General features: G+C 47.1%; 1 protein-coding gene across 1 annotated transcript in view; it reads right to left on the bottom strand.

Moving 5' to 3' along the window:
- The window catches only part of anos1b (anosmin 1b), a gene marked incomplete at its 5' end in the record, with an annotated part of 43,412 nt that overhangs the window by 15,208 nt on the left and 5,790 nt on the right, over positions 1-22,414 (bottom strand). Inside the window, 5 exons of the mRNA XM_083671120.1 lie at positions 750-879; positions 2,365-2,549; positions 2,775-2,982; positions 4,485-4,547; positions 18,971-19,018. Of these exons, the coding sequence (XP_083527246.1) occupies positions 750-879; positions 2,365-2,549; positions 2,775-2,982; positions 4,485-4,547; positions 18,971-19,018 (634 nt within the window). The remainder of the gene's footprint in view (positions 1-749; positions 880-2,364; positions 2,550-2,774; positions 2,983-4,484; positions 4,548-18,970; positions 19,019-22,414) is intronic.

Raw genomic sequence — 22,414 nt, 5'->3', positions numbered from 1 at the left:
GCCTGTAACTGATCCCAAATCCCCCTGTTGTCCAGCAGAGAGAAAGAGAGAGAGTTGTGACCTACACGTGCTCAGAGAACACATAGCACAGACTCGCTGGATTCATCTCTAAATAAACAAATCAAAGAGAGAGAGAGGGATGGAGAGGGAGAGAGAGAGAGAGAGAGAGAGAGAGAGAGAGAGAGAGAGACAGAGAGAGAGAGAGAGAGAGAGACTCAGAGAGAGAGAAAGGGAGAGAAAGAAAGGTGGAGAAATAATAAGAAACAGAGGAACGTACAGTTCCTGGCTCCTCCTGACCTGAGATGACACATCTCATATTGTATTTGATGATTGAGGACAGGAGGCCAAACAGCCAAGAATGAGATTTAAAATGGTCTCCCCCTGTGCTGATACAGTTGTTTACTGCAGCTGTGGAAAACGTTTATTTCAGACTAAATACTGTATCTCCCCCAAAATGCTTCACAACATGTCCACAACAATCTGACAGGGAGCGCAGGCCAACAGATGTGTGTGTGTGTGTGTGTGTGTGTGTGTGTGTGTGTGTGTGTGTGTGTGTGTGTGTGTGTGTGTTGAGATGAGGGGGCTGTTGGATCACTTATAACACTCTTCTGCGCATAGAGATAGATAGAGTATAAGGTATCTATGCTTCTGGCATATATAAATCAAATTCATCATTGTCATCATCATCATCATCATCATCATCATCATCATCATCATCATCATCCTCCTCCTCCTCTTTCTGGTCTTACCTCTGGTAGAGAAGAAGTGTTTACTGGGGGTGGTGAAGCCGCGGGTGCCCTGGCTGTTGATGGCGCTCACCCTGAACTGGTACCACTTGTGTGGGCGGATGTCCTTCAGCACTGCACGGTCCTCCATCGTCTACAGGGGTTAAAGGTCACGGATAAGACACAATCACTGCAGCTCCAGCCAAGCACTCACATAACACTAACTAACAGTATAGCCCCAACCTCCATCGACATATAATAACCAAACAACTATTCAAATTGTTATGGTGATATTATAAACAACCTACTGGTATCCATGGCTACAAATAATTTGTTCAAATGTCAAAAAGAGAGAACATTAAAACCTAGACTGAATTCTTGACCACACACAATTGGACTGGTAGGAACCTCCCTGTGGAGACCAAAGGACACCCTTGCTGAGGTAATTGGTTCTGATGTCTGAAACTGCTGTGAAACTGCTGTGATTCTGCATAGGGGGAAGAGATGGTTTCCAGATCTGACTGGTTGTGAAAAAAAATGATGAGAAGTCTTCCAATCCCATGGGTATACCACTCAGAATCAGTGGTGTGACAGCAACGAGAGAGAGAGAGAGAGAGAGAGAGAGAGAGTGACTGACAGACAGACAGAACGACCGACCGACAGACCGACAAAGAGAGAGAGAGAGAGAGAGAGAGAGACAGACTGACAGACCAACAGACAAAGAGAGAGAGAGAGAGAGAGAGAGAGAGAGAGAGAGAGAGAGAGAGACACAGACAGACAGACAGACAGACAGACACACAGACAGACTGACAGACACAGACAGATAGACAGAGACGGACAAAGACACAAAAAGAGAGAGTAGACAGGCAGAGAGAGAGAGAGAGAGAGAGAGAGAGAGAGATAGAGACAGAGCGACATAGACAGCAGAGAGAGGGAATGTATGTGTGTGTGTGTGTGTGTGTGTGTGTGTGTGTGTGTGTGTGTGTGTGTGTGTGTCCAGAGCAGTTCTGTCTGTTCTTATTCTTTTCCAGGCCTCCTTAAATACTCATCACAGTTCACAGACAGCCTCCACACAGCCATTTAAGCTCTTAATGACCCCCTTAAGTCCTGCAGGGCTACACCAGAGCAACAACCATGACTGGCTGTGGCCTCTACTAAAGCTCTGGTTATTTATCTAACCTCAGCCTACACACACACACACACACACACACACACACACACACACACACACACACACACACACACACACACACACACACACAGACGTAGACAGGCCAGTTTAGACTGGCAGAACAGAGTGTCAGACTGGCATGGGTGGTGAGAGACAGTTTATACTGGGAGCGTGGCAGACGGATTAGGGTATTCAGGCAATTACAGAATGCTGATGTGACTCAAAACCCATCCTTGTGCTGTTGTGGAATATAACAAAAGGAATAGGCCCACCTACTGGGTTTGAAGACTGACTAATGTCAGGGAGAAAAGCCTATTGGTAATTACGCTGCATTTGAGGATTTGCTTCTTAACCTCTTCTAAACCTCTTATAAACCATGGCTAAATTATTTGTTGACCAATCACAGGCAGCATTCTGTACAGGTGCTTGACATGACATGCACCGGGGTGTTGATAGAGTGGTCGTTACCATGACGACGGTGTGCCAGGGCGAGGCGTCGTCCTCGCTGGGGTGGATCCCGTGATTCCACCTCCTCTGCAGGATGTAGAGAACGGGCTCGATGGTCACGTTGAACTTTGACATCCAGGTGACCTCCAGCTGACCCTGAGGGTCCTCTAGGAAGGCCATGTCTTTCCGGGGCTTCAGAGGCACGCCTGGGGGGAGGAGAGGAGCAGAACCACACAACATTTTGAAATACATCTACAATTACACTGTAAACATCTCTATATTATTATGTAAGACCAAGCTTTGAGAAGTGTCTAGGGGGTTGGTGGGTATGGGACGGTTCCAGGCCAGGTGCACAAATTCCTCTTTCATTTCATTTTGTCGGACCACAAGATGATAGGCATTCCCGTTGAGAAGCTGGAAGGGGGACATACCCTTGTAAAGATTGGATGGAGGCTGGCAGGTGTGTCCACAGCCATTGGAGCAGCACTTTTTGGAGGCGGAGCAGTGTTTGTCCGCAGAGCAGCTCTCCACGCAGGCGGCCGCGAATCCCGTGGCTCGCTGGGAAGCGGGGCAGTCCCCCTGCTTCCCTGTCCTCAGAGACACCAGGAACTCCCAGCTGGTCACACACTCATGGTGCTTCTTGGAGACAAACATAGAGAGGGAAGGCCAGAAAAAGAGAGAGGTAGAGAGAGAGGCAGAAAGAAAGAAAGAAAGAAAGAAAGAAAGAAAGAAAGGAAGGTAGTGCGAGAGAGAGACAGAGGGAGAGAACCAGGAAAGAAAGAGCAGGAGTGAGCGGTTCAAGTCGCCCATCCAGCCAACTCCCTGGGTGAGCCATGCTGAGCCTATTTCTGAGAGAGACAGACCCAGACAGACTCCTGGTGTGGTGTTACTGGTTCTGTCTCATTTCTGTCTAACCCTAACCCTAACCTTTGCTCACAACGCTCTCACTGTGATGGCAAGACTATGATCAAGGCTGTATACACACAAACACATACCACCGGTGTAGGATGGAACACTGGCAAGGGTTAGGAATCTCTCTCTCTCTCACACACACACACACACACACACACACACACACACACACACACACACACACACACACACACACACACACACACGCTTCCCGCACCCTTGCAGTTGTCAGTGTATGGGAGAAGACAGAGCCTTCAGTCTTAGTACACATCTGGCAGTGGAGAGAGAAGGCTGGCTAGAGTCCACTGGAAACTGTTCATTTACAAAACATCTCCCAAGAATTACTTAACTCTACACGTCTCTGGGTTGATGCAGGGCGCATATTACTTCTGTTGAGTGAATCAGTGTGTTGGGGAGAAAAAAGAAAGGACTTGGCTCCTTGAAGCCAATACTAGGGGCCTGTAATTTGCAACCAATACATGCTTGTGATATAACTTTATACCACACACCACAGACACTATACATACACACAGCAAGTCGCCCAAAACACACACAAAGGAATCACAAACCGTACCGCCCGAAAAGTTATTTCAATAAAGCCTCTGAGCTCCCTGCAGGTAGGTCTACTGACTCTCTGAAGAGAACTGGAGCGGTTTGCCCTTGTCATCACCAAAGGAGCTGTACTCCATTCCCCAGTGTGTGTGTGTGTGTGTGTGTGTGTGTGTGTGTGTGTGTGTGTGTGTGTGTGTGTGTGTGTGTGTGTGTGTGTGTGTGTGTGTGTGTGTGTGTGTGTGTGTGTTTAAGTAAAGTATAAACACCAGGCTTAGCTAATAGACCTCAATCATCCTCTTTTCTTGTATAACTCCCCAGACATAATAGGCTATCAAAACTGAAGCAGCGGAGAGCTATGCTTGGAAAAAATAATAATTTGGAGGCCACCCGCAACCTTTTAACCCTCTACCCTCTTAGAGGCCTCTGAAAATACTACACAGAAGCGTAATCTAGGTGGGGTGGTTGACTGTATAACCTTTCTTGGCTGGTATGTGAACATCTCCTATAAGATGAAAGCGCTCCTCTCAGGTAAATATTAACAGATATGGAGCATCAGTATCTCAGAGAATCCATCAGAGGGGAGCTGTCTGCCCCAATCAGTCTCTAGACAGATCAACCTTAAAGGGATAGTTCACCAAAGTTCAAAATCTAAATTGGTTGGACGTTTCATAGCTTACCTCGCACGATTTCTGAGACAGGGCTCTTCTGGTTTCCCACAATTCCTTGCACGGCTGTAGGCACTGCAAACAAACACATAAACAAACATACTTAGAGAAAGGCCTGTAACACACATCAGCACAAAAGCGGAAACAGACACTGGAACAGGAAAGAAAGCGAGTCGGTAAACAGTTGTGAGCATGGTGTACATGCCACACACCACATCCACAAGTCAGGCATGTTGTGTGTGTGTGTGTGTGTGTGTGTGTGTGTGTGTGTGTGTGTGTGTGTGTGTGTGTGTGTGTGTGTCTGTATGTGCATGTCGGTAAATAGCCGTGGGCATGGTGTACAGCGGTAGGGACACACCACATCCACAAGGCAGACATATAGGAAAGCATTTGAGCAGCACATGTAAACATTCACATCAGGAAGCAGGAGAAACACTGTCTGTCTCAGTGTGATTGTGTGTGTATGTATGTGTGTGTATGTGTGTGTGTGTGTGTGTGTGTGTGTGTGTGTGTGTGTGTGTGTGTGTGTGTGTGTGTGTGTGTGTCTGTGTGTCTGTGTGTGTATGCCTGTCTGTGGGTTAGTCTGGTTGGGTTCTGGATGGCTGGTTTCTCAGTGGTAAACACATGGCTATTTGGTTGGGCAACCTTGACATGTGGCTGTTCAACTGGCTTAGTGAAACCTCAGTGCATAAAGGGATGGGATAATGCGGACTGTGTGTGTGTGTGTGTGTGAGAGAGAGAGAGAGAGAGAGAGAGAGTGTGAGAGAGTGTGTGTGCTTGTGCATAGACTGTTCGTGCCTGTGTGTCTCTTTCTATGGAACATTTCCTAAAGTCATTTCTCATAGCCTCAGTTTGTGTGTGATGGTTGAGGCGTGACTGGGACGGCGTGTTAAAGACCTGTGCTCTAAGTTATCCACGCTCCTCCACCTCACGCTACAAAAACAGATAGAAGAGAGAGAGAGAGAGAGAGAGAGAGAGAGAGAGAGAGAGAGAGAGAGAGAGAGAGTGGGAGGGAGAGAGAGAGAGAGAGAGAGAGAGAGAGAGAGAGAGAGAGAGAGAGAGTGGGTGGGAGGGAGAGACCACCCAGCAGCAAACACAGGTTGCTTCCTTCCTTCCCTTGAAAACTCACAAATGTGGATGGCACCCTCTAAACCTGTCATCTGCTGCCAGTTACGGCTGGTGTGTGCAGAAAGCATCGCCGGGCCAGAGGTCACCTCGGGTCTCGTCTTATCTTATCTTATCTGATCTAATAACACTCCGCCAGCAGAGGCCCTGTCTCTGAATCCATTTACGGCACACTCTGTATTACCGGGCTCAGAACACAGAGTCACGTTACAGTCAGGCCAGTAGAGGAGTCAATTATTCCATAGGATAAGACGGGCAGGTGTATAAATGATTGCTCTGAAGAAGACTTTTTGCTCTGCCAGAACACTGCAGCTACTCTACACGGCCATGAGAAAAGAGTCAAAGGTGACACGTCTTTATGTTCTTCTTGCCTTTTATCAAACAGAAGTTGGAGTGCTGCCACTTCTCCTTCTGTTTCTTGACATAAAACAAGGAGTTGTAACTATGCAGGCGAGTGTTGAAGGCTGAAGAAAAGCTGGCTAGGAAGAACACCGATGAATCATTTTTCACCTCATTGTGAGAGGAGCATGTTGACTTAGTCAAACAGTGTGTGTTGTGTGTGTGTGTGTGTGTGTGTGTGTGTGTGTGTGTGTGTGTGTGTGTGCATGCGTGCATGCGTGTGTGTGTGTGTGTGTGTGTGTGTGTGTGAAAGAGAGAATGTATCAGTGAGTGTGTGCTCAACCCTTATCCATCAAATATGTCCTATCACTGTGGGCTACCTGGCCCTGAGGCCTGTTTCCTGTCCTGGCCTCCATCAGCCTGTCCCTGAGGAACTCACCATAGACACTCCACTGTTTAATACAGCCTGCTACTTCTGGTGCTGTCAAACTACATCTACTGTCAAGAGAAAGGGGAGAGGGGGAGGGAGACAGAGAGAGAGTGGGTGAGAGAATGAAATAGAGAAAGAGAAAGCTTCAGAATCCGGGATTTATTATTAATTTTTCCCCCATTAGATACTAGCCACAGCATTAGATACTAACCACAACAAACACTTCCGTAAAAAAATAATTAACTAAAGTACCTCCTCCTACATTCCATCAGTCATCGGTCTTTCACATTTGTTCATAATTAGATTCTTTTTATTCTTCCAGTAAAGTGTGACTTCAAACCTGCCAAGCTGATGGGCAATAGCTATGAAAGTCACTTCAACTTCTGAAAGGTTGTAAATATGGGCCATAAACCTCAGGACTGGGGTTGAACCACTCAGGGAGGTCACACACATACACATGTGTGCAAACACTCTCTCTCTCTCTCTCTCTCTCTCTCACACACGTACACACACACACACACACACACACACACACACACAAACACACACATACAGACACACACACACACACACACACACAGACACACACACACACACACACACACACACACACACACACACAGCAACCCACAGGACTGAAAAACACCACGTGGATTGGTGAAATCCGGTTGATGCAGAATAAAAAACAGACAGCGTATAAAATCTGTGGTCTCACCTCTCTCACTCTATGGCTTCTCAGCCTGGTCAAAATTGGTCACTTTATTGTTTGGAAGGAAGACTTTCCCTCTCCACGTTTACAGGTCTAGACTATTTATTTGACTCAGTCGCCCACTAAATGAATCCGATTTCACAATAGACTCTAGGACAGCCTATGAGAAGAGTTTTCCATCGGGACTAACAGGGATCCTCTCAGCTCTCTGTTCTAAGCTTTAAGTGGTGTTGTGGAGCCAGTCCAGTAGGCCTAATAGAATGATTAACTCAGGCTACTTGTAATAACTTTCTGTCTTCCTGTTTTCCTTCTTGTCTTCCAGGCATTCCTCTATGGGTCTGGCCCACTCCTGGCCCGCTGTAGGGCCCTATTCTCCTGGTCCTTGGCTGGATGAAACGTCTGGATCATGATAAGGCAATGTGACCGTGACAGATACTTAATCCCCATGGGGCCCATGCTGTACCAAACTCACACACGCTCAAAATGTACACACACACACACACTCAAAACAGTCTACACACGCATGCACGCGACACACACACACACACACACACACACACACACACACACACACACACACACACACACACACACACACACACACACACACACACACACACACACACACACACACACAGGCTTGGGAGTTTTGTTGTAACCAGAGCCTGAGGTCTCCTGTGTGACTGATGGCTTGGAAATACAGCCATGCTCGCTGAAGGAACTCCCAGAGGCCTCGTCACTCCCAGAGGCCTCGTCACCATGCGCTCCAAACTCACATCTGAGAATCCACCCGGGCCACACTTTGATCCGCTCCCGCCACCGACCCCTGGCCCAGCCCCGCCTTGCTCACCCCTGCTACCCGCCGCTCCAAATGCTCAGCGGAGACGCTGGAATCTCAGCAACGTGCCAACCTATAAATTACAGTAAGGGATACAATGGGATGCCCTCACTTCAACACTATACAGCCAACCAGGTGCGTTTCTCATTCAGGCGTATGGGGGCCTGGAAGAAACCCAAGACGTCTCAGGAGAGGAAACCCAAAGCAGGAGATTACCCTCTAGGGCTGCTGCACTGGTTATGATGTGGCCGGGGGCGTTTTTGAGCAGGAAAGGTGTGGCGCACACACACACACAACACACACACACACACACACACACACGCACACACACACACACACACACACACACACACACACACACACACACACACACACACACACACACACACACACACACACACTGGCTGGACGGCTAAGTGAAAGTTCAAAGATATGTTACTATTTAACACCCCACAGCCGGACAGTAGGGGCTAGCCATGATAAACTACCCCCATAGACAGTAGGGGTAGGGGCTGACCATGATCAACTACCCCCATAGACAGTAGGGGTAGGGGCTGACCATGATAAACTACCCCCATAGACAGTAGGGGTAGGGGCTGACCATGATAAACTACCCCCATAGACAGTAGGGGTAGGGGCTGACCATGATAAACTACCCCCATAGACAGTAGGGGTAGGGGCTGACCATGATCAACTACCCCCATAGACAGTAGAGGTAGGTGCTGACCATGATAAATGACAGATCAGAAAGCCTCAGAGAGCCTCCAATTTAGATATCTGAGGAGTGGCAAGCGTGAAGGGAGGAAACCCTCCCTCCTTCCACCTTCATCCCCCTCTCCCTTCCTCCTCAGCCCTGCCCCTCCCTCCACCTCCTCCTCAGTTTCCTCCCCCTGCTGTTTCATAGCCTATAACCTGGCACAATGGGGTCAACTCTCAACAAAGAAGAGGAGAGGAGAGGGAAAAGTAAGGAACGATGGATGGAGAGATGGGGTTTCTGTTGACAGATGGATGAAGAGATGGAGGTATGGAGGGGATGGGGTGAGCTCCAGTTAAAACAAAATGGAAAAAAGATGTAAAAGATGAAAGCCAGTGGTTTTTATAGTAAAACAGGTTATCTCCAGCTGGACAGAGAGACAGACAGAGGGTCTGAGAAAAAGTATCTGACAGAGAGAGAGTCGGCCATATGTCTTCACTTCATGTCCCACACGTGGGTTTTTACTGGTCCTGTCTGGGACAGCCAGGCCAACAGGTTAGCATGGCCTTTATTACATCTGATTGAGAAGGGGACAGATTAGAGTGTGATTTACCGCCTTCCTCCAAGGGCAGAGAGAGGACACGTTAATATAAATCCAATCCATAACATGAGCTGTGCTGCTTTTGGCTGAGGTAGAGTATGGTTAGGGAAAGGGTAAGGGGTTGGTTAGACTTAGACAATTAACTTGTATCGAGGGTGACTTATACCCCAGATCTCCAGCATGGTTGTCCACAGTTTTTGCCTATTCGCAACAACGTCCCTTCCGGCTTTCCATCCATTTCACTCATTTCCACTACAATTCCCACCACGTCTCCCCAAGTATCTGACTTCAAAAGCACTGATACTAGGCCGTGTAAACGAACAAATCTTTTTCACCATGGAAAAAGGATAGCATTGATTTGTGCTGTTTTCAGACCAGACCGCCTCAACTTGAACTGAAATCTGTTCTTTATCCTCTTCAGTTTTATGGTGAAAAATATATAACATTGCATTGTGTTAACTATGTTAAACTCACTGGTCTTCCAGTTTTATGGTGGTCACTGACTCACTGGGCAGTAGGCTGACAGTATATGGTGTCTCTACAAGACCAACAACGGACCAAAACATCCGCCCGTGTTTTTCTCTCTCTCGTCCTGCGACTTTCGTCTCAGTTATCAAGCGCCCCTAATCAATCGGATCCGCTGGATCTCTTTCATGGCCGTGATGATGTCAGGGGGAGGGGATCTACCTGAGACTGTGGGGGGTCCATGTCTGCTATCCTCATCAAGGCGTAATGGGATCACAACCATTCAGTGATCCTGCATGAAGCACAACAGATACTAGTACTTGGCCTGTTTGTCACATTGAAACCAATGCGTATATACTGTGTAATCACATCAACCATAGCCTTGTGTAGCCATACCTCTTAATCACATTGTTGTCATGCCTCCTTTGGAGGCCTGGAGAATTTCAAATCAGCCGATTTGGCTTGGTTTGAACTGGACGGAGCGATGGGAGAATGTGCTTGCAAGTTCATTGGTTATTACATTCCAAGAACCCTCCCCCCGCATGCCCGTAGAATGGTTGCTTGTTGTTATGTGTGTTGTCTTTTCCGACCGAGTAGGACAATTAGCAGAGTTGTTGCCTATGCTAGCTGAAACAAAATGGAAGAAAACCTGAAGGAAAAACTGAATTATTTTTCTTTTTTTTTAGACCCCCGCCCCCCCCAAAGCCTGGTCTCAACAAGGTTACATAAACAATGAAACCATATGTCAGACATAAAGTTTTTTTTCATATAATCCAACAACGAATGATTGGATACATGGCTACTTACATTATACATTACAAATGTTACATGGCCACCGTCTGTAATGAGAGCTCCAACACTAATTACCTCCATCAAACATGGTCTGATTTCTTGTTAACTCCCACCCTATCCAGCCTGTTACTGTAATCAGAGAGAAGAGAGAGGTGACCTGAAGGTGAACCCAGAGAGGCTTGTTCTGTCAGCTCAGCTGGGCTTATTTATCTACTCTCTCTCTCTCTCTCTCTCTCTCTCTCTCTCTCTCTCTCTCTCTCTCTCTCTCCCTCTCTCTCTCTCTCTCTCCCTCTCTCTCTCTCTCTCTCTCTCTCTCTCTCTCTCTCTCTCTGTTTGTGTAACGGAGAGGAGACATCCTCATTCCTGCTGCCGGAGGCCATCCAGCCAGTCAGCCAGTCATCCAGCGGACCATTTCCAAGGGACGCTAAAGTAGATACACAGCAAGACGTGGCTCCTCCTGTGGAGCTCCAAAAGGCCCTCTGACCTGGTCACAAAGACACTGCCAGGCCAGTCAGTAGGCCAGTAAGCCCCAGGCCAGTCCCCTGGTTCCCTGCAGTCGGCTAGCCAAGCCATCCAGGCTTCTCCCTGGGACACTACAGCTGATACACAGCAAGACACGGCTCCTACTGTGGAGCCCCAAAAGGCTCTCTGACCTGGTCTGGCAGTATAGACCAGTCCCCTGTAGCCAGCCCTCTGGCCCCCTGTGAGAGGCTACCACACAGTGACACTCTTGTCAGCTCAGCTGTCACTCATCAGTCTTCCGCTGTTGCTCACCTCAGAGAGTGAGGTTTCTGTCCTTTCCAGCAAGGCCAGTAGTCAAGTCTAGTCTAGTGACTACTGGGAAGTTGCAGAACTAAGTGCAACGGATCTCCAGAGTACAGTAAAACTGTTTCTCTTGGATTTGCTCTGTCTGTGTGTTCATTAATTGGGATATTCACTGGAGCGTCGAGGCACCTTGGCTCCTATTCAGGCTGACCTCTGTGCCAGAGAACCTGAAAACTCTGATTATATTTCCAGGATGTATAAGCCTGCAAAAGAACAGTTCACAATGAGAGCAAACAAGGTCACAGAAATTCCAATCAGGAAATAACAATAGGGTTTTCTGGCCTGTTCGTTGTTTAATGGGAAGCTCGTATTAAGCAACATAATGAATACACTGTCCATGGTAGGTTTATTAGATTGTAGACAGAAGGGGCCAATTCTAAAACATTATTTCAGTGAATAGGAAAAAAAAAGAGAATTAGAATGAATGGAAAGACCTTGCTGCATATTTGAGGGTTTTAGAATGAGTGACATGATCTCTTCCTCACAGCCACCTAGAACGCCACGTGGATGGACGAGGCAGAGTCATTTCACAGGAAAACCACAGTTAGGCTGTGCCGCTGCACGCAACGACACACAACTACTGTTTGGCTTCGAACCGGCGACTCAATATTCTGCGTTTGTTTGTTTTTTAAACCACCACACCCTTCACCCATTATAGGACGACTTTAGTATGCTTCATCTTACACTACATCAACTAATATATTGGTTTATCTATCAATTCAACATGTGTATCTATTACAAAGGTTTTCTGTCTGTGTCTAAGGTTTTGAATGTCACTGAAATACAGCCTAGTTAATACTGCCTACAACAGTAGCAAGCTCCAAACATTGTCATTTTCACACCTTCCCAACTCTGTGAGTACAAAGTATTTCATTGTACAGAGAGGCCAATGTCCTTGTATGTCTCCTTGGATAAAGGCTAGTGGCGTCAGCACCTTGAGGTGCACGCATGCACGCACGCACGCACACACACCACACACACACACACACACACACACACACACACACACACACACACACACACACTCACACACACACACACACACACACACACACACACACACGGCTGCTCACGAAGTGCTTTGCAGGGCTTTAGTGAAATGCAGCGGAACAAATGCAAAAAATCCCTCCTGTAAAGCACTTTTTGCAGACCTTTTGAAAACCACGTACAGCACACTTGCTAACAAAAGTAGGAGGGATGGGGGTGGATGGAAGGAGAAATGGAGTGGTGTTGGTAGAGGTGTGAATGTGAGACTAGGAAGGCTATACGCATACTGTAGAACAACTTGCTAACTAAGATACAGGGGGAAGGGGGGATGGAGTGTTTAGTAGGTAAAGAGGTGTACTGAGGAAAGTTAAAAAGACGGACACCTCCGCTGTTCCAGCTCTGATGAATCATATGTCGCCTCGCGCCCACAAACACCTGCAGGACATTAGCTCCACAGAAGCAGGGTTGTTTCAGCATGGCCAGCAGCAGAGTGTGGGTGTGTGTGTGTGTGTGTGTGTGTGTGTGTGTGTGTGTGTGTGTGTGTGTGTGTGTGTGTGTGTGTACAGTGGACTGAGGACATACTGAGGATTTACTGCACATTTACTCCAAGCTTTAATAGGTAACACACTTGGCTCTCTCAATATGGCCAAAATTATAGCATCTGTCTATTATATTGTTTTTGTGAGCTTATAAATGAAATATATATATATATATATAGAGAGAGGGAGAGACAGAGAGAGAGAGAGAGAGAGAGAGAGAGAGAGAGAGAGGAGAGGGAGGGAGAGAGAGAGAGAGAGAGAGAGAGAGAGGAGAGGGAGGGAGAGAGAGAGGGGGAGAGGGAGGGAGAGAGAGAGAGAGAGAGAGAGAGGAGAGGGAGGGAGAGAGAGGGGGGGAAAGGGAGGGAAAAGTCTAAAGAGAAGGCGCCGGCTGCAAGGCCTTTTGTCTTTGCCTTAAAGGTTTTTATTCCAAGACCCCCCCCCCCCCCCCACCCCCACCCCCAGGTGGACGACCCAGAGGAAGGGAGAGAGGGGTCTGATTTAGTGAACTGTCATGGGTGTTTTCATGGGGCCGAGCTTTGCATGAAACAAACCATATGTGAAGCAGCAGCATCCATGGCGTATGGATTCCATAAGTAGCCAGAGTAAGGCTGGGTCTCTGGGAGATGTACATACCTTCATAGTAGCCCCTGTGATCTCTCTCTCTCTGTCTGTCTCTGTCTGTCTCTCTCTCTCTCTCTCTATCTATCTATCTCTCTTTCTGTATGAGACAACTGGAATCAAACTGATCCGGGGCTACATTGGTAACCATGACACTGTATCAAGTCTTCTCTCCTTTCTTCTTTCTCAAGCTCAACTCTTGGGCTTAAAGGGGTACAGTAGTTTACCCCCAAAATCTACTTCTGTAAGACTTTTCCATAACTATAACAAATAAACATATTGAAAATAAAGTTGAGTCCATATTCTAAGCCATTTGGAGTATACAGCTGGATCTTCACCACAGATGGCCTGGGATATGTGCTTAAGTTAGCCTTGTTGAAATGACATGCCAAAATCTCTTTAGAGAAACTTCAAACAGAGTTTAGTGGCAAGTCATGCTTGAAAGGATTTTTTGATGTGCACACTATTGAAAATAAAACAACGGCAGTCTCTATAATCGATTTGCTCAGAACTGGAACTGTTTTGTCTTCGCAGATTCACACACAGCCTCTTTGTTTTGGTTTCTCTCCCCTCAGCGGACAGGCACTTGACCAAACGATTACTAGCTGTGAACACAAAAGTAGCCAGTATCCTAAATGGAATCCAGGAAGTATATGTGACAACGGAACATTGCATATTATTGCATAACTACTTTGTTTGCGATTACAACACAGGTTGTCAGTACAGGTTCATCTAGTATAGCTGCTACTAAACTCTTTCGTTTCTGAGATTTTGGTATGTAATTTCAACAATGCTAACTTAAGTGCTGTTGACATCTATTGGAGAGGGCGCTTCTAACTGTTAGCCTGTGCTGCGGTAGTAAAGTGGAGAATGGAGAACCGGAGAAGCTTTCACTACTGGCCTATGAGGACAACTCAGGGTACTCACTTCACCTAAACATGAAAATAGGCTGAACCATCCCTTTAATCAACCTGGACCAACTGGGCACACAACCACACAGTAACAAATCTAGCTGTAACACTTACAGCTGAACATTCAGACACTCGGGGTTCACCAGCCAGGGGCTCTGTGTAAGCCATCAAAGAGGGGCCAAGAGGCACTGACTGGCTGAGCGATAGGCCAGCCTGGGCAGTTTCATATGGTTTGAATGAATCCATCACCATAAACAATTTTACAAGCAGTTAAAGGTAACTGGCCATGATGAAAATATGTAAGAGGCAACTAAGCATGATTCACTTTGGGACTGGAATATGAGCTCCTACACCATACTGGATGTCGTCTAGGCAACATGATGCACTTTATTTCAACTTACTCCAACCAACCTTTGACCCATTTGGTCAGAGGTAGGTAGAAACTATTTTTGGACACACGTTTTGGATGGTGATACATTTTTCAGTTTTAACAGTGAAACAACTGCCTGGGAATACAATCAAATTCAATAAAAACAGTAATGGTTTCCTTTGGCAGGGACCGAATAGTATTGTCTCCTCTCAAAGGGGTGTCTGGGTAATACACTTGGGCACAAACACTGGGACACAGTTGCCTATAAAACAGCTAATGAGGGTGAATGCTCCTCACTTTCCATTTGCACACAGACACACAAAGCAACACACACACACACACACACACACACACACACACACACACACACACACACACACACACACACACACACACACACACACACACACACACACATACATAGGCTGTATAACAACACTGAACATTCTCTTATGGCACAGTCATCTGTCTCTCTCCAGGTTGAAACATACATAATAATTCATCTTCAAATAAACAAGATAGATAGATAGATGGGAAGACAAAAAGAGGGAGCGAGAGAGAGAAAGAAGGAGAGAGAGAGAGAAAGAAAAGCATGCATGAGAGAGCTTAGTTGGCTGAACACACAGGGAGTGACCCTGCCCTGCTACCCCTGATGATTCAGCTCAATGACCAGCCAGAGGGTGAACCCACAAACCCAAAGCCCTAAACCTCACCTGCCGGGGGGAGAGGGAGGGAGGAGGACAGAGGAGAGGGGGAGGAGGAGGTGCTGACAGACCCAGTCAGGGTCAGGTGAAATGGGGGGTGGTGGGGTGAAGGCTTTGGGGGGTTAAAGCCTCCATGCAACTGCCCTCAGACAACCCCGGGCAGAGGGGTCACCTGAGGTTAATCTGGGTCCAGGACATGACTGCAGCATGTGTGTGTGTATGTGTGTGTGTGTGTGTGTGTGTGTGTGTGTGTGTGTGTGTGTGTGTGTGTGTGTGCGCGCGCGCCCCTCACTTTCCACCGCAGGTAAGGGCGCACTGAAGGGAACATCGGACATCAACTTTCAGTTCCCCCTTCGGTCTGGTCTGACACAGTGGGTCAACCTATTGACGGATGGGGTCAGACCAGCTGAGGTCAGGGCTAAGGAGCCTCCGTCCCGCCCTCTGGTGATTATGGCTACGGACCGACTGCTGCCACTCCTCCAAGGACTCAGGAGAAACATATGCTTTCACATTAGAGCGGCTAACTGGGTACCGGTCCAAAACTATGCACCACCAGTCTCTAGAGATGCATGTACACTGTCTGTTGTGTGCTAAAAATAAAGGAAGGAATGGAATGGAAACACCTTTTAAAAAATCGAACAATAAATTAGTACGCACAGCGAGGGGATGGGGGGGGGGGATACACGTTGGAAAAAAAACACGGGGTTTCCTGGCAGCCACGTCTAAGCGAATAAACAGCGGCTAATTTCTGCCCCCGCTTTAAGAGAAGCTGGTTCGAGTCCGGCCGGGGAGAAGGAGGATGTGAAATGGCTGTCATTATTTTTACAAGAAGCACAACATTTACTTTACCTATTATTGGAGGGAGTGTGGGAGGCTAACCTCCATCTGAAAGCAATTAGGAGAAGCTCAGATGCTTGGTGTGAGAAATACGGCCCTTCACAGGGAGGGAGAGCTCTACCTACCTACGCCAGGCAGGACCCTTTAACCTCTCTCCCCCAGGACACACACACACACACACACACACACACACACACGCACACACACACACACACACACACACACACACACACACACACACACACACACACATAAACACGCACACACACATACACACACACACACACACACACACACACACACACACACACACACACACATACAGATAGGCATGCACATACCCACCCGCACACACGCACGCACACACACACACACACACACACACACACACACACACACACACACACACACACACACACACACACACACACACACACACAGCCAGGATTGGTGGGGGTGGGTGCCTGGCGTGGGATGGTGCCGGCCATGGCAAAAGCCATCTGGTTCAGACCATTAGTCTTAACGAGTTAACCACTTTTTACTGGCTTGTTAGACTGCAATTAGTGTTGCATATTATTTGGTTCTGATCGCTGCCTCTCTGCATCCCACGCGACTGGCTGGTCCTGGGCACGGTCTGCTTGGAGTCTAGGCTGTCAACCTATTTGCCTTGCATGAGTGTCTCTATGTGGTGTGTGTATGTCTGTGTGTGTGTGTGTGTGCACGCATTTAGCGTGTGTGAGCATGTGTGTGCATATGTGCGTGTATGTGTGTGTGTGTCCTGGCGTGTGTGTGTGTGCCTCTGCGTGCGTCTCTGAGGGCATATCCATACGATGTGCTTGGACAACGGAGCTAACTGCCTGGCGTGTGCCGTTCTGATGGATATCAAGCTTCAGTGAAAAAAAGTGAAAAAGGCTGAAATAATAAAGTGAGGAAAAGGCGAATTATTCATCTGTTTCAACCACTCCATCCATTCAGTCAGTTAACCCCCGTCTGCTCTCTGCAAGTCAGACCTGTTTGATATATGTATGTATGTATGTGTGTATGTGGGTGTGGGTGTGTGGGTGTGTGCGTGCGTGCGTGCGTGCGTGCGTACGTGCGTGCATGTTTGTGTGTGTGTGCGTGCGTGCGTGTCCATTCAGTTAACCCCAGTCTACATGCTGAGAGTCAGACCTGTTTGATGTGTCTGAAACAGCACTTTGACGGCTGAAACAGCTTCTAGCTTGCGGCGGGCTCGGCTCGCTCCGCGTTTCTACGCTTTTCTTCACCTGACCTTCCACCTTTATTACCCTCTAAAGCAACCAATTACGCCACGCCAACCTGCTCATTCTCACACGGAACATAAAGGTGTCATAAGACCGCGGAGGAGATATAGGACCCTGCATCGATCGACCCGAGCTGTGAGAGGTTGTCTGAGACCAACTGACTAGGGCCTTGATTGGCCAAACAGGCTGCGCTCACACACTGTGGTGGAAGTCTAGGATTTACCACTCTGTACTTTAGCTCTTCGGAGGTAAGAATCAAGAAACAAGTCCTGAGTAGCCACAATATCTGAGTCCGGTATTTATTGCTTGCAAACAAGAGACAAGAGCGTAACAGCAGCCCAGCGTAGAACCGGGGGTCCGTTCAGCACAAGTCTAAAGAGACAATGATCAGGTTTGTCTTTTATACAGTTTGAACATATTGCCAGGCGCCTACAAGGCTATCGGCTGATGGCCTTGTGCTTACGTGAGAAAGGGCGGGAGAGAATGAACAATGGGGAGGCTTTCTTACTGATTAATCGCCGTTCAACATTTCACACCTATCGACAGGATGCGCCTGTCCCCCCATTATTGCTCTCTCCTACCACTCCCTCAGAGATCACCGCTGTTCATATGGTAAATCATACAGTGCTTCTCAGAACAATGGCTATAGAACTTTAGAGGTGTGGCAAGAGAAAATGTCATCACAGTAGTTACACAAGTTGTATCAGTCATATGAAAGTGTATAACCTGAAAATAGTTCTATGAATGTATTTTCCATAACAACACACACACAGACCACTTCTCCTGATAGCTCACACACACACAGACCACTTCTCCTGATAGCTCGGCGACATATGATCAGCCACACCATGAGAAGCTATTAGTGAAGTTATTGGTGCATTGGATATCAAAGAGCCAAGGTGGTGAATTTAATCAATAGAGTGGTAATGGGTATTGTCAAAGAATGTTATATGAAATCAACACACATGTGAGAGCCTGGCACTATCCTTGACCTGTGTCTGTGTGTGTGTGTGTGTGTGTGTGTGTGTGTGTGTGTGTGTGTGTGTGTGTGTGTATGTGTGTGTCTGTGTGTGTGTGTGTGTGTATGTGTGTGTGTGTGTGTGTGTGTGTGTGTGTGTGTGTGTGTGTGTGTGTGTGTGTGTGTGTCTGTGTGTGTGTGTGCGTGTGCGTGTGTGGGGTTGAATGGCTCTTCTCTGTGCTATTGTACAGTACAGCAGCCTTCCAGTCAGGGTTAGTATTCATACTGAACATGTGGTTAGGATAGAGCCAATGACCTCTGGTCACCTGCTTTTAATGGAGTGAAATTGAATTTGGAGTGAGACATAATGCAATGTGTCAGTGTGGAGAGTGAAGGTGAGGTGAGCTGAAGCCAAGACACTGTCCTTGTACACACATACACACACACACACACACACACACACACACACACACACACACACACACACTGCTTACCTGTGAACACCTCCTGTGGTTTTCACACCAGCCCAGTACGTCATCACTCTGCAGGAAGAAAGAGAGAGAAGGAGGTTTAAAAACACAAACAAATGTCCAAACCCTGTCATCAACCTGTCCACAGACTGGCAATTTATTGTAGCACTAATTCAATCATGCAAGTCATTAAATGTCTACACAGCCAAACAAACATTTCCATAACAATCATCTTCCTTTACTGTATTTACTTTATAAGTGAAGGTCTGTGTGTGTGTATGTGTGTGTGTGTGTGTGTGTGTGTTTGTGTGTGTGTGTGTGTGTGTGTGTGTGTGTGTGTGTGTGTGTGTGTGTGTGTGTGTGTGTGTGTGTGTGTGTGTGTTGGCCCAGACCAGCTTTACGTCGTCTGTGTGGGAGTGGGGCTAGGACGCCGTGGTGAGAACAGACCATAGTAAACATGAATGTGTCTGCTGACTGCCGAAACCACGGTAACGGGAGTACGTCATCACATGACCACAGGTAGTTCTAAAATACCCTGCTGACGAGAGAGGGTCCTCAGTGACTAATAGGACTGATGAGAGACAAATGATTACTTTCCTAACAGTAGCACCATATTCTCTCAGATTCAAGTGGAAATTATATTTCTATTCCACCATCCTAAAATCCTGTGTCATTTAACAGGTGATCTGTTTGAAAATAAAAAGCTATTTTCCACAGAAATCTGTCTCTTTTCCATATATGGATATCATTCCTGACTAAAACATCATAGAGAAAAAAACTACTGACAAAACGGAGAGGAGGATAATTCATGAGTTACAAAGAGATAAATTATAAAAGTGCAGGGTTGACTAGACAAGGCTTGATGATGTCATGTAAAGATGGCCTACCAAAGAGAAGGGAGGTAGCCTACAATCCCCTAAATCTGAAAAACACCAATTAAAGCCAAAACCCCAGAGCTGGAAGGGTGTGTGTGAGATAAGCCATTCTAATGAGCCCTAAACACTCCCTTTGAGTTACATTTACCCAAACACAAGCTCATCCCCTAACACTCCAACACACACTTCTCCCTTTCTTTTACACACACACACACACACACACACACACACACACACACACACACACACACACACACACACACACATAAACACACACACACACACACACACACACACACACACACATAAACACACACACATAAACACACACACACACACACACACACACACACACACACACACACACACACACACACACACACACACACACACACACGTCTCTTCGTTAGTGAGCTCTTAATCATCTCAAAGGGAACTAGTCAGAAGAACGTCCATTGTGTCCGTGGGGGTCAGGATTTTGGGGTGCACAGTGTCACAGATCTCTCCAGGAATGCTAAAAGGTAATACCACCCCGAAAGATTAGATCAGCGCCTGAGAGCAGGACAGCCATCTGAGGAGTTACGACACAAAGAGAAAAGAGAAGAGAAAATACCAAATCCCTAATTAAGAGGCTCTAACAAGCAATGTGAAGAGACAAGCGTTGAAAAGTGCAACACTTGAGAGTTTAGACGTAATTAGAAGAGAGATGAGAGGAGTGTGTAGGAGTAAACAATCCAAAGTTAAACCTACAGCCTGGAGGCTAAATGTGGTCTCTCTCTCTCTCTCTCTCTCTCTCTCTCTCTCTCTCTCTCTCTCTCTCTCTCTCTCCTCTCTCTCTCTCTCTCTCTCTCTCTCTCTCTCTCTCTCTCTCTCTCTCTCTCTCTCTCTCATGCTCTCTTTTTGCTTTTTGTCTTTCTTGTTTTTTCTCTCAGCCTCTGCCTGTCTTTCTCTCTCTCTCTCTCTGGCTCTGAGGGCAGATTGAAGGCTGTGTATATAGGACTCCAGTTTGACCAGGAGTACATTGGAAACTGCGTAAGGGTTGGGGGTCTAAGCCTTGGGCGGATCATCTGCCTCCACTGTAGTGGAGAGATGCAAGGTGGTGATAAGGACTCAAACATCCTCCTCTCCCTCACTCTGAATAGAGGCTTGATTGACAGGGTCACAGGGAGGAGTGAACCCTGTTGTTGTGTATCAAGGACATTCGGGAACAGGAGGCTAGGTTGCTGTGGCCTCCTTACGACCTGTGTCTGTGTCTGAAACTCTGTGTTTGTACAGCATGAAGAGAGGCAGCACAGGAGACCTCCTACCTTACCCCATATATACACAGCTGGCTCTAAATGTTACTGTAACAGTACTAAAACAACACTGACCAGTGTGTGTGTGTGTGTGTGTGTGTGTGTGTGTGTGTGTGTGTGTGTGTGTGGTGTATGTGTCCGTGCATGCGTGCGTATCTGTTTCCTGTCATGTCCGTTTTTCTCAGTGATATATTCTCTGTTAATCCAGTTAAAACAATTTTCAGTGTCATTCATGGGAAACGTCTCAGAATTTCCCTTCCCATGGGAATATTTCTCTGGTCTCTGTATACATAGGAAGTCCTGACGACACTCATCCCAGATATCATCTCTTGGTGGCACTCAGCACTGCCTCCCTCAGACTTCTCTCTCTCCCTCTGCCCCTTCACATGTGTAGATGTTTTAGGAAAAAGAGAACCGTAGTCTAGCCACGCGCCAGCACACTGGCTTTATGACATCTGACAACAAAAATGTTGCGTGAAATCGTTAGGGAGTGGTTTTGGATTGAAGTGATAGAGTCAGAGAAGTGAGCCAGTCTTAGTACTTAGTACTTAGTAATCTTAACTGTCATCATCAGAATCAGGGAATGACTAGGCTGATGGCCTGTGATGGCTTCTGTCTGCCTGAGGGTTTAGTGTCTAACTATAGGCCTAACCCTAGCCTTAACCCTAGCTCATAACCCATAACTCTTGCCATAACCCTAGCCCTAGAGTGTGTGCGTGCGTGCATACAGTTTATATCTGTGTGTGTGTACACTTTTATGTTGACAGGAAGAATCCATTTAGAAATGGCCCTGGTTACAGTAGATGATGGTGGGGGGTTTCAAACACAACTGTACCAACTGCCATCATGTATAATAGCCCCAATTACATGTCAACTGCAAAGGCAGGCAGTTAGCTAGCTCACTTACAGCATCGCTTACTGGCTGGCTCCCACCAATCACCAGACAGGAGATAAGACACGGTAATCACGTCTGATCTCTGTACTGTTGGACGACAACACAGGGAACTCTCGTTGTCATAACTGTTCTCAGGCATACAGTTCAATAGCCCGTAACCACTTGCTGCATGCTCCCCTCCTCCCCTCCTCCCCTCCTCCCCTCCTCCCCTCTGTAGAACCCTAATAAGTCTATGGTATAACCCCCCTGGATGACAGGAGAGGTTGAAAGAAAAAGGAGAGATGTAAATCATACTACTACCAGATGGAGTGATAAAACAACCCCTGTGTGTGTGTGTGTGTGTGTGTGTGTGTGTGTGTGTGTGTGTGTGTGTGTGTGTGTGTGTGTGGTTGAGAGAAATTGA

Source organism: Argentina silus (assembly GCF_951799395.1).
Source record: "Argentina silus genome assembly, chromosome: 6".
NCBI classification, from domain to species: Eukaryota; Metazoa; Chordata; class Actinopteri; order Argentiniformes; family Argentinidae; genus Argentina; species Argentina silus.
The sequence above is the reverse complement of the archived record's forward strand: the minus strand, read 5'-3'. Positions and strand labels throughout refer to the sequence as shown.